The sequence below is a fragment of the Oncorhynchus masou genome, chromosome 25 (assembly GCF_036934945.1).
Source record: "Oncorhynchus masou masou isolate Uvic2021 chromosome 25, UVic_Omas_1.1, whole genome shotgun sequence".
Taxonomy (NCBI): Eukaryota; Metazoa; Chordata; class Actinopteri; order Salmoniformes; family Salmonidae; genus Oncorhynchus; species Oncorhynchus masou.
This window is the reverse complement of record NC_088236.1, coordinates 45,116,991-45,142,510: the sequence shown is the minus strand read 5'-3', so window position 1 is coordinate 45,142,510 and position 25,520 is coordinate 45,116,991. Positions and strand designations below refer to the sequence as shown.

General features: G+C 44.6%; 1 protein-coding gene across 5 annotated transcripts in view; it reads right to left on the bottom strand.

The window, feature by feature from the left end:
• The window catches only part of LOC135514391 (multiple C2 and transmembrane domain-containing protein 1-like), a 209,531-nt gene that overhangs the window by 101,904 nt on the left and 82,107 nt on the right, over nucleotides 1–25,520 (bottom strand). For all 5 annotated transcript variants that reach the window (XM_064937841.1, XM_064937844.1, XM_064937842.1 and 2 more), the window contains exon 2: nucleotides 10,427–10,544. In XM_064937841.1, coding sequence (XP_064793913.1) covers nucleotides 10,427–10,544 — 118 coding nt within the window. The remainder of the gene's footprint in view (nucleotides 1–10,426; nucleotides 10,545–25,520) is intronic.

The following is a 25,520-nucleotide window of genomic DNA, read 5'->3' as shown; positions in this document are numbered from 1 at the left end:
TAAGTGACATCATATAGGAAAAGGAGGTCCAAACAGGTCTCCATTAACATTGACAGGGCTGAAGTGGAGCGGGTCGAGGGTTTCAAGTTCCGTGGTGTTCACATCACCAACTAACTATCATTGTCCAAACACACCAAGACAGTTGTGAAGAGAGCAGTTGTGAAGAGTCCCCCACAGGAGACTGAAAAGATTTGGCATAAGTCCCCAGATCCTCAAAAAGTTCTACAGCTGCACCATCGAGAGCATCCTGACCGGTTGCATCACAACACCGCCTGGTATGGCAACTGCTCAGCATCTGACCGTAAGGCGCTACAGAGGGTAGGGCAAGGACCCAGTACATCACTGGGGCCAAGCTTCCTGCCATGGGGGTAGAAGCTGTTAATGAACGGTAGGCCTGATCGCCTTTATACTAGGCGGTGTCAGAGGAAGGCCCCAAAAACTGTCAAAGACTCCAGTCACCCAAGTCATATACTGTTCTCTCTGCTACCACATGGCAAGCGGTACCGGAGCGCCAAGTCTAGGACCAAAAGGCTCATTAACAGCTTCTACCCCCAAGCCATAAGACTGCTGAACAATTAATCAAATGGCCACCTGGACTCTTTGCATGGACAATATGGACACATACAAAAAAATGAATATATTTGAATAGATTCTTTAAAAGTTATTCAAGTATAAACGACCAAAGTTATCATAGATGGCCAGTTAATTAAATTTGGTAAATTACAGGTGGCTTTTGCAACCCTGTGTGTTTACAACTCTCGTGAAATCTTGCTCTCTACCTCTCAGCTACAGCTCATTTCAACTCAAGCCTTCTGCTCTACACCGCCTTTCTCCTTTCACGGTTCCACCCTCTTGTTATCAAAATATATATACAGGCCATTTAGCAAAAAAATACATTACAACAACGGCCTCGAGCATCATAGGGAAACCATACTTTTCTATCTGCGATATGCAAGGTAGCACCACTCCTGTGCTATTAACTCAGTACAAGGCCTTATGAGCTGATTCTATGACCTCCGTCATGTTCTGCTTTTAACACAGGCTTGACCACAAGAGACTGGACAAAGGACACACATACACACACACAAACTATTTCTCCCTCCCTCCATGGCCACCAAGGCCAGGAGAGGGAACAGGGATGACAAGGAGCAGGTCTTGAGCTAGTCTGTCAGGAGTAGGGATGACGCCATTGCTCTGGCTCAATGACATACAGTAGACCTGGCGTGGGCTTCGTGCCCGGAAGACCTGATGGGATGAGGCTGCGGATGAGGCTGTTCTCTATTTATCTCTAAGTTCAAGAGGGAACTTGTAATGAATGACTTCCACAGTGGTTTCTATTAGAATTACATTATGACACATTTGGTATTATCTGGATATTAAATTGGTGAACAGTATTCAATATTTTTAATGAACGGCACTGTTAATCAAGACAAGCCAACGAGCCGACAAGACCGTGAATAATTTAATGAGAAGTCATAACCAGGTAATTACAATTCCACATCGAGACTGATGATGTCATCCGATCCCAAAATAATAAAGATGGGCATACAGTGAGAATGGGTAGGCTACTCAAAAGCCCGTTGAGACACTGACATGCACTCACCCACCCTCGTGAGCACGCAGGCCCGGCCACCAAGTCCGTCCGCCCAATACACTGCGCGATTGAGATCCAGCTCAGCAGGTTTATTTATCAATCATTTTTACATTTGTGAAATTTTCTGGTCTGAGAGAGGTCAATAGGAGAGTTCAGTGTGATAAATCACGAAACCTCACAATTAAACGTCACGTAAAATCACCCCAAAAAAATGGTACCCAACCATTTCCAATACTCCTCTCCTGCTGTGAGGCCCAGGCAGTCGTGCTATGGTCTGGCTGTCACATGACCTGTCAGGGCAGTGTCATTTATGAGGACCTTAGTGAAAGCAGGGGCCAGCAGCTCACTGAGGCATTTCATTAGCTATAAGGAAGAAGTGGAGATCGGGTCAATGGCAGAGTCTTAAAACCATCACTCCAGAACAAACAGCCCTATGCTCACGAGCTAGATTGAGGTCTGAGTCGAGGCTGTGCGGTGTCTCCCATTTTCCTGCCTGCAATCCCTCTTCACTGTGCCATATAGAGGAATGTATGGATTGGGTGCTCCACAGGGGAATTATAACATGACAAAACCCCATTAACACACACACACACACACACACACACACACACACACACACACACACACACACACACACACACACACACGCATATATCTGTATATGTGTATATTTATATAAGTATATGTGTATATATTGCTATATATATTGCTCAAAAAAATAAAGGAAACACTTAAACAACAGTGTAACTCCAAGTTAATCACACTTCTGTGAAATCAAACTGTCCACTTAGGAAGAAACACTGATTGACAATAAATTTCACATGCTGTTGTGCAAATGGAATAGACAGCAGGTGGAAATTTTAGGCAATTAGCAAGACACCCCCAATAAAGGAGTGGTTCTGCAGGTGATAACCACAGACCACTTCTCAGTTCCTATGCTTCCTGGCTGATGTTTTGGTCACTTTTGAATGCTGGCGGTGCTTTCACTCTAGTGGTAGCATGAGACGGAGTCTACAACCCACACAAGTGGCTCAGGTAGTGCAGCTCATCCAGGATGGCACATCAATGCGAGCTGTGGCAAGAAGGTTTGCTGTGTCTGTCAGCGTAGTATCCAGAGCATGGAGGCGCTACCAGGAGACAGGCCAGTACATTGGGAGATGTGGAGGAGGCCATAGGAGGGCAACAACCCAGCAGCAGGACCGCTACCTCCGCCCTTGTGCAAGGAGGAGCAGGAGGAGCACTGCCAGAGCCCTGCAAAATTACCTCCAGCAGGCCACAAATGTGCATGTGTCTGCTCAAACGGTCAGAAACAGACTCCATGACGGTGGTATGAGGGCCCGATGTCCACAGGTGGGGGTTGTGCTTACAGCCCAACACCGTGCAGGATGTTTGCATTTGCCAGAGAACACCAAGATTGGCAAATTCGCCACTGGCGCCCTGTGCTCTTCACAGATGAAAGCAGGTTCACACTGAGCACATGTGACAGACGTGACAGTCTGGAGACGCCGTGGAGAACGTTCTGCTGCCTGCAACATTCTCCAGCATGACCGGTTTGGCGGTGGGTCAGTCATGGTGTGGGGTGGCATTTCTTTGGGGGGCCGCACAGCCCTCCATATGCTCACCAGAGGTACCCTGACTGTCATTAGGTACCGAGATGAGATCCTCAGACCCCTTGTGAGACCATATGCTGGTGCGGTTGGCCCTGGGTTCCTCCTAATGCCAGACAATGCTAGACCTCATGTGTCTGGAGTGTGTCAGCAGTTCCTGCAAGAGGAAGGCATTGATGCTATGGACTGGCCCGCCCGTTCCCCAGACCTGAATCCAATTGAGCACATCTGGGACATCATGTCTCGCTCCATCCACCAACGCCACGTTACACCACAGACTGTCCAGGAGTTGGCGGATGCTTTAGTCCAGGTCTGGAAGGAGATCCCTCAGGAGACCATCCGCCACCTCATCAGGAGCATGCCCAGGCACTGTAGAGAGGTCATACAGGCACGTGGAGGCCACACACACTACTGAGCATCATTTTGACTTGTTTTAAGGACATTACATCAAAGTTGGATAAGCCTGTAGTGTGGTTTTCCACATTAATTTTGAGTGTGACTCCAAATCCAGACCTCCATGGGTTGATACATTTGATTTCCATTGACAATTTTTGTGTGATTATGTTGTCAGCACATTCAACTATGTAAAGAAAAAAGTATTTAATAAGAATATTTAATTCATTCAGATCTAGGATGTGTTATTTCAGTGTTCCCTTTATTTTTTTGAGCAGTGTATATGAAAGGGTATATTGGCCATATACCGCAAACCCCCAAGGTGTCTTATTGCTATTATAAACTGGTTACCAACGTAATTAGAGCAGTAAAAATACATGTTTTGTCATACCCATTGTGTACGGTCTGATATACCACGGCTGTCAGCCAATCAGCATTCAAGGCTCAAACTACCCAGCCTATAAATAAATGTACACTTCATTATCATTACGCTAACCCAGATCCATACATACATCTGTGCTCCAACCCACACAGACATATCCCTCAGTGAAAGTACCTAATGCTAGCCAAAAAAATTCCTCCGTTTTCTCTTACTGCACACCCACAAAATGGTAACTATTGGATTCATAGCATCAGTAGTGCTATTATTACAATTGTCTTAGTAACATATTCCATAAGATCTGATAAGCTGGTTAACCGCAGCATTGAGATGCTATTAAAGTGATGGACAACTGAAGTGAGGGGACCATTTACACTGGTGTAATAGTGAAGAGTGGTTGGACGTTGTCTGTGTGGATTACCCTGTCGTGCTCTTGCGGCCCTCAAGCGCACGTGCACTATTGGCTGTGCTTTCAATTCTGCAACCTCCTGACACAAGAGTCATGTTTTCACTTCATGAGGCCACCTGTACACCATTTCTCACCTCCAAGTTATATACAGAGTGGAACCCATCCTTAAGCTCTGTCTCCCCCTTCATCATACACTTAGCTCAAACATGTATCCAAGAGGACAAGTTCAACCAGCTCCATCTAACACATTCGATCCTGGTCAATCGGCTTTCTAACGCAGGGAGGAGGGCTGAGTCATGGCCAGAACACTGTCTGAGCAGTAATCACTATTCAATCAGCACTATGATAATGATAATGATAATGAGTAGACAAAATACTTCTCCTTACCACCCTCTGAGTCCTCTCTCTCGCAATATGGGCAATGACTCAAGCCCCTGCACAGTCAAAAAAATACACTGTGTAATAGCATGTCCGTCAATTTGTCAAGATAATAAGACGAATTTCAGTAATTTGGACTTAGCGGTGTGATGAGAATAGTAAAATCCTCGAGCAGATGTTTTGTCACCTGCTCTTGACACCCAAAGCCGTGACGGAACAGAGCCCTGGCATGGAGTCAGTGTGAGGAGTGGTAATGTCACTTCACACCACATTATACAGTACCCTAGGCTCATTCGGACATGCTCAACAGCACAGAATGACATATCTCTTTGCTCAACAGACTCACACCAAACCTGTGTGACTTTTTACTGACGACTATGGACGGACATTTCCATGGATGGTCTGAGGGGTCCTCTCTCAGACACACCCTCGCGAGTAGAGATACTGACCACACCGTCTTTTTCCCACCTGTTCTCCACCTCACAAATCACCTCCTTAAATGATCAGCCTCAGGGATGGAGAGATTGGGAATTGGAGGGATATAGGGATGAGGGTATTGGCAGGGTAGAGCGCAAATAATCGAGACCTGTGTGGTTAACAGTCCCCATCGATAAAGTAGCAACAAACAAAATCCACACAATTGCAGAGAAGTATCATATACTTGTGTGCTAGCTCCTGCATATTTTTAGGAGTGGCAGGTGGCCTAGTAACCGAAAGGTTGGTGGATCGAATCCCTGCGCTGACAAAGGTCAAAATCTGTCGTTCTGCCCCTGAACAAGGCAGTTAACCCACTATTCCTAGGCCGTCATTGTAAATAAGAATTTGTTCTTAACTGACTTGCCAAGTTAAAGAAGGCTAAATAAAAAATATTCTGCCTAGGTTAGAAACATGACATGATGCAATGACATTGAACAAATACAGTAACCAAATCATCTATCAAGGCGATAATATTGCAAGGTGATGACAAATAAAGAGAAATTGTCTCAGCCTCCAGTATTTATGCTGCAGTAGTTTATGTGTCGGGGGGCTAGGGTCAGTTTGTTATATCTGGAGTACTTCTCCTGTCCTATTCGGTGTCCTGTGTGAATCTAAGTGTGCGTTCTCTAATTCTCTCCTTCTCTCTTTCTTTCTCTCTCTCGGAGGACCTGAGCCCTAGGACCATGCCCCAGGACTACTTGACATGATGACTCCTTGCTGTCTCCAGTCCACCTGGCCGAGCTGCTGCTCCAGTTTCAACTGTTCTGCCTTATTATTATTCGACCATGCTGGTAATTTATGAACATTTTAACATCTTGGCCATGTTCTGTTATAATCTCCACTCAGCACAGCAAGAAGAGGACTGGCCACCCCACATATGCTCTCTCTAATTCTCTCTTTCTTTCTCTCTCTCGGAGGACCTGAGCCCTAGGACCATGCCCCAGGACTACCTGACATGATGACTCCTTGCTGTCCCCAGTCCACCTGACCGTGCTGCTACTCCAGTTTCAACTGTTCTGCCTTATTATTATACGACCATGCTGGTCATTTATGAACATTTGAACATCTTGGCCATGTTCTGTTATAATCTCCACCCGGCACAGCCAGAAGAGGACTGGCCACCCCACATAGCCTGGTTCCTCTCTAGGTTTCTTCCTAGGTTTTGGCCTTTCTAGGGAGTTTTTCCTAGCCACCGTGCTTCTACACCTGCATTGCTTGCTGTTTGGGGTTTTAGGCTGGGTTTCTGTACAGCACTTTAAGATATCAGCTGATGTACGAAGGGCTATATAAATAAATTTGATTTGATTTGATTTGAAGAACATTTGAAGAAATATGCAACAGAGCAATGACACAGCTGGATATTTGAAAAGGGTAATGCCTCAATTGAGGTTAACGACACGGCAGAAGAGCAAACGAGAGTGGAAGAGTCAATGAAGCGTGATGGGAAGGAGGCAAAGTTCAACAACTCTCTCACGATGCATGTTTACTGTCTGGCCATAGCATCGCCTGTAGCTCGCTAACGGTATTTATTCGCACTTCGCACTTGGATTGAAATGGTTGATTAGCTCATATGACACGAAAATAGAGGTCTTTGGCCACACACACGCTGGGTTTGGCCTTCGAAAGAACATATGCAGAAAAGTAACCTCACACCTACTGTAAAGTATGGTGGTGGATACTTGATGTTATGGGGCTATTTTGCTTCCACTGGTCCTGGGGCCGTTGTTAAGGTCAAAGGCATCATGAACTTGACCGAGTAACAGGACGTTTTAGCCAAACACCTGCCAGGGGGCTGAAACCTGGCTGCATTGGGATCTTCCAGCCAGACAGAAACCCCACACACACATCAAAATCACCCAAAAGCATCATCGTTGACCAAAAACAAATCTACATTCAAATACAAATAAAAAGCCTGTGTGGAGGGTTCACACACACACACACACACACACACACACACACACACACACACACACACACACAAAGAAAGAAAGAAATATATGCAGGTGCATACATACAGACACACAAGCACAACACGGAGGCACCCACATACACACGCAGGCACGTACTGTATATACACACACACACACACACACACACACACACACACACACACACACACACACACACACACACACACACACACAACCAGAACGTGACCCTGCATATAAACCTCGAAAAGTACATCCAGGGAATACAGCCTCTCCAATCACATGCCACCTGAACCCAAGCCTCTGACACAAATCCACACACACCCCGACTGCATCCAGAAACCAAGCCTTCACTACAGAAATAGTCAAATAAAGAACAGGAAAAACAGACTCACTCAAATGGTTTAATCAAAACATTTCGACAGCAAGAATTCTGACGCCCCACTCCCATTACTTGTCCGGTCTACGCATCATTTGTGTCCAACCTACCTTCATCTAGCATCTCTACAAAACACACTCAAGCAGACAGACAGAGAGATGGTGATCTAGTTTACTGTACCACTGCAGGTACTGTAGCGTTGTCTTTCATCTGAGGTGAAGCTGTTTAGCAGACCGTGACTAGGCCACTGACACTCCCCGTCACCCCCCACCAAGCTCGCTGTCTTTTTCCTCGACAGGTGGGTGACATTGGGGACAGTACCCCCCCTCCCACCATCACCCATCACCAAGTGACAACCAATGCAATCCTCTGGGAGAGAGCAGGCAGTGGGGCCTTACCCGGGTCACAGCCATGTCGTGCCTCACCAGAGGTTGTCATTAAAGGCTCACAATCAGTGGTAATTTGGACAGGGGTGAGTACATTAGGCCTAGGAGAATGACGTATTATTGATGAGTTTACGTGACAAAGAGAGGTTGCTGGTCACTTGTCAAGGATTGGAGATCTATGACCATACACAGACAGGCACGCTTATGTACACGAGGACACACGTGTGTCCAGTTGCACAGACACGCAAACAAAGCTCATAAACCCATACAAATGGCTGGATGACTTTTACGCAGTAAGGAAAGAGAGCAACATAAGCTTGGAGGAGTCTCTACTGCCATTTCCAAGTGGGTCAGGCTGTTGCTTTTGAAAATGAGTGAGAGGTTCAACCTGACGTCTCAGCCCGCTGTAAGCTGGGCAGTGCCATGCAAGCAGCACAGGATTCCTTGTCATCTCTGGATGAGAGAGAGAGAGAGACACTTTGAGGGAGTATATATTTTCCTCCTCTATGACAAGTCTATCAGATGACAAAAAGGCCTGAAGTCTATGTGGGGGTGAAAAGGTAGGATTAGGGAGAATTTTGGCCTCCTACTGTATATCCCTCTCCTCTTGTCAGGGTGTCCCATTGGTTTCTGAGACCATTGTTTGCTCGCTGGCACGACACACACACACGACACACACCCGTTCCCAGATACGCACGCATACACGTACACACACGGATGATTCATGCCTGGACTGAGATAGATCCGGGCTCGGGCTGAAGCCTGCCAGGCACCCAGGGAGGAGCACCTCAGAGGACAGCAATGTGCTACTTCTCTTTGAAAGACTGTCGTTGATACGCTGTAAGAGAGCACCTAGGGTTTCGCCTCTATCGGTTCAGTATGAGCACGATCATAAAACAATAAATGGTTATTTATTTTTACTACAGTCTCCCTTTTATGGCTTAAGGGGAGAGGATAATCCCCTAAAAACTGAAAAAGATTTGGAGAATCTGTAAGAAATACAACAACTCAGTACTGTATCTGTTTGACACACAGACAGACACATCTCTGTGCATTCGGTTGCATTCCGCTGGCACACATCATGAGCATTTCATTAACAGTCATACCATTCAACTCTGGCTGCAATTACAGTGAGTGTTCAAAACATTAGGAACACCCACTCTTTCCATGACACAACTGACTAGGTGAATCCAGCTGAAAGCTATGATCCCTTTTTGATGTCACTTGTTAAATCCACTCCAATTAGTGTAGATGAAGGGGAGGAGACAGATTAAATCATACTTTTTAAGCCTTGAGACAATTGAGACATGGATTGTGGTTCGACTCTCAAGAACTGCAACGCCGCTCGGTGTTTCACGCTCATGATTTCCCCGTGTGTAATAAAGAATGGTCCACCACCCAAAGGACACCCAGCCAACTTGACACAACTGTAGGAAGCATTGGCGCCAACATGGGCCAGCATCCCTGTGGAACACCTTCGACACCTTGTAGAGTCCATGCCCCAAAGAATTGAGGCTGTTCTGAGGGAAATTAGTGGGGGGTGTGAGAGAGAGTGAGCGAGTGAGAGCGAGAGAGAGTGAGAGAAAGACTAAGCAGGCCTGCCATCGCGCTTGTCATAGCACTTACTAATGAGACCAATTCTGTCCACCAGCAGCACAGAAACAAGGCTGGAACAAGGCTGGCTAGCAAAGAGACAATCACAAAGCTATCTCCTCCAGCATAGAGACACAGGCAGGCTGGGGAGAGAGCGGAGGCTGGGGTGTCACTCAAGGATCGGTCTCACCTTCCCTGAGAAAAATATTCAGTCTACACAAAATGTGATTTAATTCATTGGAATTGTACATTCATAATACAGTTGTCTGTTACAAATTAGAGAAACAATTTGTCATAAGCATCCAATAAAGTAAAACATCAATTGCGAGTTTGAGAATGTGTCAATGCATGACATTTGTTCTCACTAACTCCTATTCTCCCTTACCTTTCTTCTCATACCTTGATAACTGAAGAGAGCTCTCAAAGTGAGAAAGAGAGAGAGATAAAATAGAGAGGGGGGGTGGAGTGTTTGAAGTGAGATCAATCGTTCACAGAGGGGGAGATGAGAGGCAGAGCGAGGAGAGGGAAATGAGAACGTGAGAGAAAGAGAGAGAAGTGTAAGAGAGAAGCCTATTCGTTCACAGAGAGAAACGGAGGACAGGGAAAGGGTACTAGACGAAAGCCATCACCTTCTTTGTTTCATGTGAATTAGTGCTTCACACAGAGAGAGAGAGAGAGAGAGAGAGAGAGAGAGAGAGAGAGAGAGAGAGAGGGAGAGAGAGAGAGAGGGAGAGAGAGATAGAGAATCCACAGAGAAAGAGAGGTGGAACCCATAGAGAGAAAGAGAAAACCCAGAAAAAGAAAGAGGATCCATAGATAAAGAGAGAGAGACAGAAAAGAGAGGGAGCGAGCGAGCGAGCGAGCGAGAGAGAGAGAGAGAGAGACCCCAGCAGTAGTTCGTACCTCCTCTGTCCCTGATGGCAAGGTTGTGTCCTTTCTTCAGTATGATGTCCAGCTGGTACATCCCTGGGTTGGTAACAAGGGCGGTCTCAGCATTACTTGGCTCCACGATGTTGATGCCCTGCAAAGAAACACACAGCAACTAGAAGTTAATCAGAAACACTCATCCACTATGACACGCATAGTGACCTCACCAATGAAAATCAAAGACATGGAGGACACCGCTCATTGGATATGTCATGTGTGTGCTGTGTTAAATGGATTGTGCTATATTCTCTGGCATCACTGGGTAAAATCTAGACCTTAGTGTCTCTAGCCCTGGATGCCGTTTTGGGGGACTTTGCGCTACGCCTAAGATTACATCTAAGGGAAACACTGAGGGCCGGTTTCCCAGAGTATGAGCATTCAGTGAGTGACCACAGATTCTCCGTTGACCATGATTTTTAGTCCAGATTTAGGCTTAATCTGTGTCCCTGAATCCGGCCCTAGCTCTCTGTGTCCCAATAGCCAGGCCCTGACTGTGACCCTGAATGTCCTAAAAACAGACCCAGCTCCCCCTTGGGCTCCCCCTGGTGCAGCAAACTCATTAGAAGGCTACACTGTGCTGGGAGGTCTGCTAGAAGATAGTCTCCCCCTCACTCTCACTCTACTCCATTTGAGACGCCTGCCCTGCGTGGGTTTCCCTGTCACGTATCCCAGCTCTCTGGGTTTGAGATGCTAAGAATAGCCTGCCCTGGCGCTAGCATCATCCAGGCTGCGACAAGAGAGAGAGAGAGAAAGAGAGAGAAAGAGTTCTCTGACTAGGGTCATGTTGGCACGTAAGGCACCTAGGCTACACAAACACTAGTGTTTCCCCTACATACTTTTAGCATTTATACATTTTTTTAAATTGTGAAACAAACAAGAAACACTGAAAACTTAAGCCTGCATAACTATTCACCACCCAAAGTCAGCTGCAAGTCTCTTGGGGTATGTCTCTATAAGCTTGGCACATCTAGCCACTGGGAGTTTTACCCATTCTTCAAGGCAAAACTGCTCCAGCTCCTTCAAGTTGGATGGGTTCCGCTTGTGTACAGCAATCTTTAAATCATACCACAGATTCTCAATTGGATTGAAATCTGGGCTTTGACTAGGCCATTCCAAAACATTTAAATGTTTCCCCTTAAACCACTCGAGTGTTGCTATAGCAGTATGCTTAGGGTCATTGTCCTGCTGGAAGGTGAACCTCCGTCCCAGCCTCAAATCTCTGGAAGACTGAAACAGCTTTCCCTCAAGAATTTCCCAGTCCCTGCTGATGAAAAACATCCCCACAGCATGATGCTGCCAGTTCCCAGTCCATGCTGATGAAAAACATCGCCACAGCATGATGCTCCACCACCATGCTTCACTGTAGAGATGGTGTTCTCGGGAGATAAGAGGTGTTGAGTTGGCGCCAGACATAATGTTTTCCTTGATGGCCAAAAAGCAAAATTTTAGTCTCATCTGTACCTTCTTCCATATGTTTGGGGAGTCTCCCACATGCCTTTTGGCGAACACCAAACATGATTGCATATTTTTTTCTGGACACTCTTCCGTAAGGCCCAGTTCTGTGGAGTGTACAGCTTAAAGTGGTCATATGGACAGATACTCCAATCTCCACTGTGGAGCTTTGCAGCTCCTTCAGGGTTGTCTTTGGTCTCTTTGTTGCCTCTCCGATTAACGCCCTCCTTGGCTGGTCCGTGAGTTTTGGTGGGCGGCCCTCTCTTGGCAGGTTTGTTGTTGTGACATTTTCTTTCCATTTAAAAAAAATTGATTTAATGGTGATCTGTGGGATGTTCAAAGTTTCTGATATTTAAAAAAATCCCAACCCTGATCTGTACTTCTCCACAACTTTGTCTCTGACCTGTTTGGAGAGCGGCTTGCTTGGTGGTTCCCCTTGCTTAGTGGTGTTGGCACACAGCCAAGACAACACAGGAGTGGCTTCAGGACAAGTCTCTGAATGTCCTTGAGTGGCCAAACCTGAGCCCGGACTTGAACCCAATCGAACATCTCTGGAGAGACCTGCAAATAGCTGTTCAGCGACGCTCCCCATCCAACCTGAAAGAGCTTGAGAGGATCTGCATGCACTGAGTATAACAAATATTAGGAACACCTTCCTAATATTGAGTTGCAACCCCCCCTTTTTTCACTCAGAACAGCATTCATTTGTTGGGGCATGAAGTCTACAAGGTGTCGAAAGCGTTTCATGGCCCATGTTGACTTCAATGCTTCCCACATTTGTGTCAAGTTGGCTAGATGTCCTTGGATGGTGGACCATTCTTGATACACACGGGAAACTACTGAGCGTGGAAAAACCCAGCAGCGTTGCAGTTCTTGACACAAACCGGTGCACCTGGCCTACCTACCATACTTCGTTAAAAGGCACTTAAACTTTTTGTCCTGCCCATTCACCCTCTGAATGACACAAATACTCAGCTTCCAACCGCAAGGTGCTACAGAGGGTAGTGCGTCCGACCCAGTACATCACTGGGGCCAAAGCTTCCTGCCATCCAGGACCTTTATAACAGGCGGTGTCAGAGGAAGGCCCTAAAAATTGTCAAAGCCACCCTTGTCATAGACTGTTCTCTCTGCTACCACACGGCAAGCTGTACAGGAGCTCCAAGTCTAGGTCCAAAAGGCTTCTTACCAGCTTCTACCCCCAAGCTATAAAACTGCTGAACAGCTAATCAAATGGCTTTGCATTGACCCCCGCCTTTTTTGGGCTGATGCTACTTGTTGTTTATTATCTATGCATAGTTACTTTACCCCTACCTACTGTACATGTACATGTTACCTCAATTACCTCGACTAACCTGTACCCCTGCACATTGACTCAGTACCGGTAACCCCTGTGTATAGCCTTGATATTGTTATTTTATTGTTGCTTTTTGTTTTGTTTTACTATAGTTTACTGAGTAAATATTTGTTTTTACTCTTATTTCTCTTAAAACGGCATTGTTGGTTCAGGGCTTGTAAATTAGGCATTTCACATTTGTTGTATTCGGCGCATGTGACAAATAAAATGTGATTTGATACACAGTCCGTGTCTCATTTGTCTCAAGGATTAACAATCCGTCCTTAACCCGTCTCCTTCCCTTCATCTACACTGACTGAAGTGGATTTAACAAGTGACCTCAATAAGGGATCATAGCTTTCACCTGGAAATAGCAGGTCTTCCGAGTGTTTTGTACACTCACATGGAAGACGTTTTAATCCAAAAAAGTGCACGCTTGTTTACATATGGGTGGTCCCATACGTACGAACAGCTCAACAGCTCAATCACACGCGAATTCGCACCTCGTATCACTGCTTCTTATCGAGACCTTGTCGCAGGATTTCCATTCAGTTCAGCCCACAGCCTCACACTGTGCACCGAAAATACCTCAAGTGGCTCTTGAAGTTGATTATCTCACCGGATATTAACTAAGGATATCAACTCCTACTCAGGGGGTTATTCTTCATACCAGCACTGTCTTTACAAAGGTATTATGAGGTACTGTGGCTTCGAGGGGACTGAGTGTATGAGACTGTCATTCCTCATGGTAGTGGCAGGTCATTTCCACTCTGTGCCTCCACCTCCTTCATTGCGTCGCAGCTTTCTTTCCTCATCATTAGACCACTCATGACAAACCTCTCAGCTAGTCACACAGCCACTGTACTCTGCTCAGCCCTCTGCTGTCCTCACCACCTGGACCGCTGGAAGAGTAGCTACTGCATGAGCAACATCCTAACAAACTAAACCAGTCACCACTTCTCCCCTCTGTATCTACTGGGAGTCGGGCCTGGCCCAGGAGTTGTTCCTGACCATTTAATCTGTCCCATGGAAACGAGCCACTGCCCTAATGAGCCACTGTGCTTCCCTAGCCTCTGGCTAGGACTGAGCTGGACTGAGTTGCAGAGCTTGTTAGCATGGGGAGGTGCTGTGGTGTCATGTTGTTGTTGGACAGGACAAGTGTAATTGCTGCAGTGAAAATGTTTTTGAGGATCGAGGTGTAGGATGCACGTGGCAGCTGATTTGGATAAACACAATGGCTTATTGTTTCAATGCAGCCAGGTGCCATGGACATTCATTTGCATCAGTGTGCGTGTGTTTGTCTTTGGAATTTAGAGACTCCATTGGTACTTTATCACGTAGTGTAATGTTCAATGCACTTGAGGATGTATTACTGCCTCAGGCTCAATGTGGATATTAAATCTGATATGTACAAAGGCTCTTTGCTCCAAGTTATCTGCGGGAAGAAGCTGCCTGAACCAATCACACTCATAAAAACAGGCGTGAAGTGCTGCTAACGTCCTCCTAGCAATCGTCCAGTGGCTAGAATGGATATGCCAGTGTGACCCAGCCCATGTGCAGTCACCGAATCCAGTATAGGGGTATATAAAGGATGCTCAGATAAGTTCAATGTTTCTGGTGGGCGGGGGGAACCAGTTGAGGAGCTTGTCCATTGGGTTTTCAACCTGCCTGCGGTCATGATGCTAGAGGCTGTGAGAGAGGTGGCCTTAGCAAAAGGGTCAACATCTGTTTGCCAATGTGCACATCCCACAGAACTTTCGGACAGAAATGAATCACAAAACTGTTCAAGTGGTGAGGAAATGGGGGGGATACCTCGTCAGTTGCACAACTGATTGCATTCAACCAAAATGTGTCGTCAGCATTTAACCCAACCCCTCTGAATCAGAGAGGTGAGCTGCCTTAATCGACATTATCAGTACTCAGGGAGCAGTTGTTGGGAATAAACTGCCTTGTTTAAGGGCAGAACAGCTGATCTTTCCACCTTGGGGATCCAAACCGGCAACCTTTCGGTTACTGGCCCACTGCTAGGCTATGCTTAAACACACACACACCACATGTTACGCTATCTTCCTAAGCCAAAGTGAGGGGGGGGGGGGTGTCCCGAATGTCGAGTGGATCCACACTGTTACCAGACTGACTCACCTGTTGAACATGCTCAATAGTGACGACGTGACAATTAGGGAGTTGCAAACCATGATCCGTTCCGTTAAATGTAATGGAGTCTGTTGCCGTTCATACAGTACAAAGACGTGTACATTGCAAGACATGACCACTGTGTTGACCCGATAGCTACTGAGGTGAGACAGGTCTCACAAATAGCACAGATACACAAACATGATTGTCAGAGGACCTTGGTTTGAAGTTGATGGTGTTAGGTTCTTATTTTTCAGAGTAAATAACTCACGGACACCAGAGAAGCTTTAACCAAGTTGAATTATTATTATTATTAGGATCTGTAGAGCTGTATTCAGACAGCAAAACATTTCTCACCATCAGTTATATACGTCTCACTTTAGGACACTCCTCCTTCTCTCGTCAATCCTTGTATCTTATGTGTCAACAGGAAGAAGGTAACTAGATACTAAACACTGATTACTCCCTTAAGGGGAACTGACCTCACCTCCTGACCTCAACCCCTCCTTCCCCTAGTGCACAGATGTCCATCTGTCTCCCCTATCTCAACCTCAAGCGATCTGTCTTCCCACAGAGAACCATTAACTTCTGACATTACAACCCAGTCACTTTCACTCTTCCTATTCAAGGCTTCTTCTCTGTCATTTATTTAATATCTCAATGTTCAAAGTTTAGTCGATTCCAACAATGGTAATGTGTTTTCTGGTATACCGAATAAGCCAGATATTATTGTTTGTGGGGAAAAGCCAGAGAGACTGACTGCCACATGGAGCAGGCCTTTTCTGACAAGCTGCTCAAATACAGGCCCCTCATGTCATGCCTGAACAGCCTCGGACATGTCCACATGCTGCCAGTATGTGGGCTTCAGATTGCAGGCCTACATTAAGACCAACGCGAAACAGCTATGGGCAACCTTGCAGTGTGGAGAAAAAGGTTCTATCTGTTTCCCTAGGTGTCCAGATATCCCTGTCCTGAAATGTTTGACTCCGTATTGTACGAATAATGATTTGTGGATTCAAATAATGTATTTGTGTGTGTGTGTGTGTGTGTGTGTATGTGTGTGTGTGTGTGTGCGTGCGTGCGCATGCACAAGTGTGTGAACAAGTCTGTTTACTGACAATGATGAACCACAGCATCTGTCAGATAAGAAACTGGTAGTGTAAACAGACAGTTCCTTCTAAACCACCACTGGCTGTGGATGAGACTCACTGGATTGGACTGAGAGAAGCAGCCATTTATCCACTGCGATCATCAATCCAGCGTCTCACTATAAAGCAGTAAATACATCTCGTCTTCAACACAAGTCTCACATCTTCATCGAACTAATGAATAGCAACTTTCAACATGAAAACAACGATGAAACGGCAACAAGCACACACTCCATTATTGTGCGCAGCAGTTGTTGATGTTAAAATGAAGTCCCATTTCCAAATCCCTCATTACACTTTAGCTGGTACAGCAGCTTCTTTAAAATTAAGCTTGGGAGAAAAGTGCTGGTAGAAAACATCAAATTCCATGATGAGCAACTTCTGCTGGACATCAATAGCAATCAGTCAAACAGTTGTTAGAGTAATTGCTTTGGGTGACTTGACCCCTCTCAGTGGGTCCCTAATTGTCCGGCCCTTTGTATTTCCTTTAAACAAACATCATTTTTAATTAAGGAGACACTGACATAAGCAGAAGATCAAATCAAATGTGGATGCGATAGGAGGGATGTAATCGAAATTTAGGCTCCAGAGAGCCTAGACTCTCTCTAGCTTTAACAACAACTACAATCGGATGCATTTAAAGTGCCTTCAGGAAGTATTCTCACCCTGTGACTTTTCCCACGTTAAAATGGATTAAACTGTATCACGAGCCTACACACAATAACACAATGTCAAAGTGGAATTATGTTTCTAGAAATGTATACAAATTAATAAAAAATGAAAAGCGGAAATGTCCTAAGTGTTCAAGCCTAAATAATTTGAGGTTTCAAAATGTGCTTAACAAGTCACATAATAAATTGCCTGGACTCGCTCTGTGTGCAATAATGGAGTTTAACATGATTGTTTAATGACTACCTAATCTCTGTACCCCACACATACAATTATCTGTAAGGTCCCTCAGTCGAGCAGTGAATTTCAAACACAGATTCAACCACAAAGGCCAAGGGAGATTTTCCAATACCTCGCAAAGAAGGGCACCTATTGGTTGATGGGTAAAAAAAAAGCAGACATTGCATATCTCTTTGAGCATGGTGAAGTTATTTATCACACTTAGTGTATCAATACACCCAGTCACTACAAAGATACAGATGCCTGAAGAGGAAGGAGACCGATCAGGCCAATGGTGACTATAAAACAGTTACAGAGTTGAATGGCTGTGATAGGAGAAAACTGAGGACCAACAACGTTGTAGTTACTCCATAACACTAACCTATACTAACAGAATGAAAATGAAGAAAGCCTGTACAGAATACAAATACTCCAAAACATGCATCCGGTTTGCAATAAGGCACTAAAGTAATACTGAAAAAAAAATGTGGCAAAGTAATTTACTTTATGTCCTGAAAACAAAGCGTTATGTTTGGGACAAATCCAACAAAATACATTGATGAGTACCACTCCTCATAATTTCAAGCATGGTGGTGGCTGCATCATGTTATGGGTATGCTTGTCATTGGCAAGGACTAGGGAGTTTTGTAGCATAAACAAAATGGAATAGAGATAAGCACAGGCTACATCCTAGAGGAAAACCTGGTTCAGTTTGCTTTCCAACAGACACTGGGAGACAAATTCACATTTCAGCAGGACAACACCCTAAAACACAAAGCCAAATACCCACTGGAGTTGATTACCAAGACGACATTGAATGTTCCTGAGTGGCCTAGTTACAGTTTTGACATAAACCTTCTTGAAAATCTATGGCAAGACTTGAAAATGGCTGACTAGCAATGATCAACAACCAACTGTACAGAGCTTGAAGAATTTTAAAAAGAATAATGTGCAAACATTGTACAATCCAGGTGTGCAAAGCTCTTAGAGACTTACTCAGAAAGACTCAAATCAAATCAAATGTTATTTGTCACATACACATGGTTAGCAGATGTTAATGCGAGTGTAGCGAAATGCTTGTGCTTCCAGTTCCGACAATGCAGTAATTGGTGTAATCGGTGCCAAAAGTGATTCTAACATCTGACTCAGGGGTATGAATATTTACAGTACATTTGGAAAGTATTCAGACCCTTTGACTTTATCCACATATTTGTTAGGTTATTCTAAAATGGATTAAATAGCAAACCCCTCATCATCAATCTACACACAATACCCTATAATGACAAAGCACAAATGAGCTTTTCAAAAACATACTGCAGACCTAAATCATTATGTTCTTCTAGTCAACCATACAGTATGACTCATAGAGAAATAGCTAGTTCTCCAAACTATAAGGATAGGTTGTTGTCAGGCACAGCTTCAACACTCTGCTGCGTTCGTATATTTCACAAGCTAATGCAAAGAGATCATTCTTTTTTTCTGTCTATGTGTCACGGATCCCTCCGGAACTGTGTCATTACGCACACCTGGTCCCCATTTCCTTGATTGTAATTGTTTAAATGTGCCCTTTTGGTTTCCATTGGGCTGTTGATATTTGTTCCAATGTCCATTGGTCGTGTGAGTACCTGTGCTGTGTTGTTTTGGCTTTCCTTCCACGTGTATTTCGCAGATGATTTTGGGTCTTGTCACATGAGGTATCATTGTGCGCTTGTGTTATTTATTCAAGGTACTCCTCGCACTTTTGTTTGGGTCTCAACCCTGTTTTTTGTATACGTGTTTGGTCTTCGTCCCCGTGCCTTCACATGGCACGCTGTAATTTGGGTGAAAAAAATAAACTATTATGCATTCCTGCGCCTGTCTCCCGATCCTTCATGCCAACGTGAAAGTATTCACCCCCCCTTGGCATTTCTCCTATTTTGTTGCCTTACAACCCGGTATTAAAATAGATTTTTGGGGTGTTTGTACCATTTGATTTACACAACATGCCTACCACTTTGAATATGCTAAATATGTGTTATTGTGAAACAAACGAGACAAAGAAATGAGACAACTTGAGTGTGCATAACTATTCACCCCCCCCCCCCCCCAAAGGCAATACTTTGTAGAGACAACTTTTGCAGCAATTACAGCTGCAAGTATCTTGGGGTATGTCTCTATAAGCTTGGCACATCTAGCCACTGGCCATTTATCAAGGCAAAACTGCTCCAGCTCCTTCAAGTTGGATGGGTTCCTCTGGTGTACAGGAATCTTTAAGTCATACCACCGATTCTCAATTGGATTGAGGTCTGGGCTTTGACTAGGCCATTCCAATACATTTAAATGTTTCCCCTTAAACCACTCGAGTGTTGCTTTAGCAACATGCTTAGGGTCATTGTCCTGCTGGAAGGTGAACCCCTGTCTCAGTCTCAAATCTCTGGAAGACAAACAGTTTTCCCTCAAGAATTTCCCTGTATTTAGCGCCATCCATCATTCCTTCAATTCTGACCAGTTTCCCAGTCCCTGCCGATGAAAAACATCCCCACAGCATGATGCTGCCACCATGCTTCACTGTGATGATGGCCAAAAGCAACATTTTATTCTCATATGACCAGAGTAGAGTACCTTCATACATATGTTTGTGGGGTCTTCCTCATGTATTTAAATGTAAAGTGTGTTTGCTTATTTTTTTCTTGAAGCAATGGCTTTTTTCTGGACACTCTTCTGTAAAGCCCAGCTCTGTGGAGTGTATGGCTTAAAGTGGTCCTATGGACAGATACACCAATCTCCGCTGTGGAGCTTTGCAGCTCCTTCAGGGTTATCTTTGGTCTCTTTGTTGCCTCTCTGATCAATGCCCTCCTTGCCAGGTCCGTGAGTTTTGGTGGGTGGCCCTCTCTTGGCAGGTTTGTTGTGGTGCCATATTCTTTCCATTTTTTAATAATGGATTTAATGGTGCTCTGTTGGATGTTCAAAGTTTCTGGTCTTTTTTTATAACCCAACCCTGGTCTGTACTTCTACACAACTTTGTCCCTGACCTGTTTGAAGAGCTCCTTGGTCTTCAAGGTGCTGCTTGCTTAGTGGTGGCCCTTGCTTAGTGGTGTTGCAGATTCTGGTGCCTTTCAGAACAGGTGTATATATACTGAGATCATGTGACAGATCATGTGACACGTAGATAGCACATGTGGACTTCATTTTAGAAGTCACTAATTATGTGACTTCTGAAGGTAATTGGTTGCACCAGATCTTATTATGGGCTTCATAGCAAAGGGGGTGAATACATATGCACACACCAATTTTCCGTTTTTTATTTTGTATAATTTTTTGAAACAAGTTATTTTTTACATTTTCACTTCACAAATTTGGACTATTTTGTGTATGTCCATTACATAAAATCCCCCCCAAAAATCACATTAAATTACCTGTTTCCATGAAACAAAATACGAAAAACGCCAAGGGGGATGAATACTTTTGCATGGCACCCTATGGCTTTATTTTAAACCATCAAACTCGTTCACATGTCGGCCCTGCTCAGGCAACAGACTCATCCATCATATGGATGATGTTTCTGGGTTTCCAAAATGAGAGTGTGCAGAAACACACGCAGGCACACACACACGTGCGCAAGCACACACACACACACACATGCGCGCACACACACGCATGAGCACACACACACACACACACAACAAAGCAAACAGATGTTATCAATACAACATACGTGCTGTATTGGAGCCATAGAGTCAGTGGTGTCAGGCAAGTGAGAACAGGATGGCGGACATGACTGCCACACACAGACACTCATCTAATCAAACACCAGCCACCCACACTAATCTACCTTTTGGTATTCAGTTATACCTCTTTATTTAATACCTTTCCACCTAACTCACACACACAGACAAGAGATTATTGGGCAGAGGAGCAGTAGAAACAAGTTGAACTATGTCAGACAGGCAGCTCCACTGATATCGTGCTTGTGCAATTATAGAGAACATATGTGGGCGGTGGAAGTGGAGGAGAGATTGAGCCTGGCTTGTGTCGGAGAATGAGTTCTGAGCAGTGGGGAGTGTTAATCCACCTCCTACCCACTCAAAGGCAGTACAGTGGTACTGAAGCCTATACATTAGTCTACCCAACAGAACCCCACACTACAGCTACACAGGTCCCCTGTTCCCTCCACTCTGCTAAGTCAGCTCAGATGCTATCTCTGTAACTCTTCTCTCGGATGTATGACAGCTATTCAGGAGATATAATGTATCCTAGGTGAATGGGTCTCTAAAGGACCATTTCTGAGGCATCAACTTTATCTACAAGTAAAATGGGTTACCTCAGCATGGGTTACACCTCAGAGCATTCATACAACAGTCCACTCTGTGAACCTTTGACCTCAACGCTCACTGCAAACCCATCAGCGTTTCTGTTAACAGGTTCTCCTCCCACAGCCAGTCATTAACGGAGTATTGAAGATGGAGTATCTCCTTATAGAGTTCCTTTCATTAGAGGTGCCTATTCACTGGGGAGAGGTGAGTCACCGTCAGCTCCCTCTTTCCCAACCTCTGAAGTCTGAGCACTTCCAGGAATAACCGCAGCCATTTTGCCAGTCTACACCATGCTGCTTTATTACTCATTAACACACATGCTGCTTCCTTGTCTAACACTCCTTCTCCTTCTGTCTCGTTCTCTTTGTTCTCTCCTTCTCCAACTCTCTATGTCTGTCTGTCTGCCTCTCGGTCTGTCTGTCTTAACCCACTTTTCCCCTCTTAACTCTCTCTCGCACAGACGCACGCTGTGCTTTCCCAATAAGGGCCCCGGGCACACACTCACACGCGGTTTGCTGTGACCATCGATAGGCCACATCACAATAACATTTACTCCATAGAACCCGGCGCTGTGCAAGTGAGTCAAAGTACAAAAAAAAAACTTTACAAAAACAGCACACAAAGAATCACATTACGGTTCAATTCCCGAGAAGAGCCCTTGAGGCCGGAAGGACCCCCAGGCCCAGCGTGTGACAGAATGTGACAGAAGACCGAGCCAGAGGAGATGTGTGGAGAGGTGTCCCATCTAATGAGCTCTTCCTGGTCTTTTCTGTCATCCTGCAGACTAATGATACAGGACTGGTAGTCTGGGGCCATCCTCCTACATGTTCAGCCACAGACGGAGAAGCAAAGAGGGCTATGATAGCTGGTGATGGGGATAATGAGCCTCCTGATCCAAAAAAAGGAGAGGATTACCGTAACAACCTTTACCATGCTGTTCATATAACCTTATCTGCTCTCATCTCTATGCACTGGTGTTGGAACGCTCTCACCCAGCAGATGACGACATCTCACAGCCTCGAGTCTAAGCCACTGTTCATTAACAAGTGGGAAAAGAAAGAGTATAAGAGAGTATAAGAAGAACAAAAGGAGAGTCGAGGATATCCAAGAATGAGATTAAGATCGAGCTCGAGGGAGAGAGAGAGAGCGCGCAGCGAAGTGATGAGAAAGTACAATAAATGGGGAATGAGGAGAGAGAGACCATTTGTCTTGGGGTATACAGCCAGTCAGTGTGGCAGTGATGGAGAATGTATAGCTGAACTGGATAGCAGGCTACGGGTGGCAGAGGAACAATGGAACATAAGGTAGTATTGCCAAAGTGAGTATTACTAGAGGTCATGGGCCTGCATCTGAAGGTTCTGTTAGTACACAGCTGAATATTAACATACACCGTTATTACCCTGGGCTGGGTAATAATAGGGCTGGGGATTTCCAGAGACCTCACAAATGATTATTCAGACCCCTTTGCTTTTTTCACATTTTGTTTACGCTACAGCCATATTCAATCGTTTTTTCCTCCTCATCAATCAACACACAACACCCCATAATGACAAACAGGTTTTTAGAAATGTTTGCAAATGTATTAATAAAAAAAAAACTGATATCACATTTACATAAGTACTCTTTTATGAAGCTCCGTTTGGTAGCGATTACAGCCTTGCGTCTTCTTGGCAATGACGCTACAAGCTTGGCACACCTGTATTTGGTGAGTTTCTCCCATTCTTCTCTACATATCCTATTAAACTCTGTCAGGTTGGATGGGGAGCGATGCTGCACAGCTATTTTTAGGTCTCTCCAGAGATGTTCTATCAGGTTGAAGTCTGGACTCTGGCTGGGCCACTCAAGAGCATTCAGAGTCTTGTCCCGAAGCAACTCCTGAGTTTACTTGCTTAATCTCATTGATCCATTTATCTTTCCCTTGATCCTGACTAGTCTTTCAGTCCCTGACGTTGAAATACATCCCCACAGCATGATGCTTTCTCCACCATGCTTTACCGTAGGGATGGTGCCAGGTTTAGGGATGGTGCCAGACGTGACGCTTGGCATTCACACCAAAGAGTTCAATCTTGGTTTCATCAGACCAGAGAATCTTGTTTCTCATGGTTGGCAAGGCCTTTAGGTGCCTTTGGCAAACTCCAAGTGGGCGGTCATGTGCCTTTTACTGAGGAGTGGCGTCCATCTGGCCACTCTACCATAAAGGACTGATTGGTGGAGTGCTGCAGAGATGGTTTTCCTTCTGGAAGGTTCTCCCATCTCCACAGAGAAACTCTGGAGTTTTGTCAGAGTGACCTTCAGGTTCTTGGTCACCTCCCTGACCAAGGCCCTTCTCCTTGGTTCTAAACTTCTTCCATTTAAGAATGATGGAGGCCACTGTGTTCTTGGGGACCTTCAATGTTGCAGAAATGTTTTGGTACCCTTCCCCAGATCTGTGACCCAACACAATCCTGTCTCGGAGATCTACGGACAATTCCTTGGACCTCGTGGCAGGGTTTTTGTTCAGACATGCACTGTCAACTGTGGGATCAGTAGACAGGTGTGTGCCTTTCCAAATCATGTCCAATCAATAACCCTAACCCTAACCCTAACCCTAACCCCAACCCTAACCTGAGCTCATTTTTGAGTCTCATTAGTAAGGGTCTGAATATGTATTTCTCATGTACAGTGGGGAGAATAAGTATTTGATACACTGCAGATTTTACAGGTTTTCCCCACTTATAAAGCATGTAGAGGTCTGTAGTTTTTTATCATAGGTACACTTCAACTGTGAGAGACGGAGTCTAAAACAAAAATCCAGAAAATCACATTGTATGATTTTTAAGTAATTAATTTGCATTTTATTGCAATGGTGGCCGTTGTCGTTGTGTTGCTGGTTCGAGCCCAGGGAGGAGCGTGGAGAGGGACGGAAGCTATACTGTTATACTGGCAATACTAAAGTGTCTATAAGAACATCCAATAGTCAAAGGTTAATGAAATACAAATGGTATAGAGAGAAATAGTCCTGTAATTCCTATAACAACTACAACCTAAAACCTCTTACCTGGGAATATTGAAGACTCATGATAAAAGGAACCACCAGCTTTCATATGTTCTCATGTTCTGAGCAAGGAACTGAAACGTTAGCTTTCTTACATGGCACATATTGCACTTTTACATTCTTCTCCAACACTTTGTTTTTTTTCATTATTTAAACCAAATTGAACATGTTTCATTATTTACTTGAGGCTAAATTGATTTTATTGATGTATTATATTAAGTAAAATAAGTGTTCGTTCAGTATTGTTGTAATTGTATTGTTGTATTGTATTGTTGTAATTGTAATTACAAAAAAACAAACCAAAAAAACCCGTCCGATTAATCGGTGTCGGTGTTGAAAAATCATAATCGGTCGACCTCTATTTCTAACATCTTATAATTTGCTCATTAAAGTATAAGAACACAGAATCCTTGAAAATTGTTCATGCTAAATGTAATAATAGGTTGAGTACTGCAGGCTATGTATTCTTAAATAGTTTATACAGTGCAATCAAGTCAATGTGAGTTTGTCCAGAAGTTGCTTGGGCAGGATATGTGAAACAACGAGTATGTTTCTCCTGTGGATGACTGAGGAATCACCAAGGCAACACAGCTAAGCTCAACGAAGCCAAATACATCAATACCTGTTATCTATTAACCATGACGCAACAGTACTATAGCACCACTCACAGAGTCATCAATCAGCTCCTTTGACTTTTAAGCAACAGGGGGAAATAGGATAATAGCTTTCAGAAGGCATTTGATATTAATGAATTGTTCTACTGCAATATATCAATGCAGGATAACAGAAA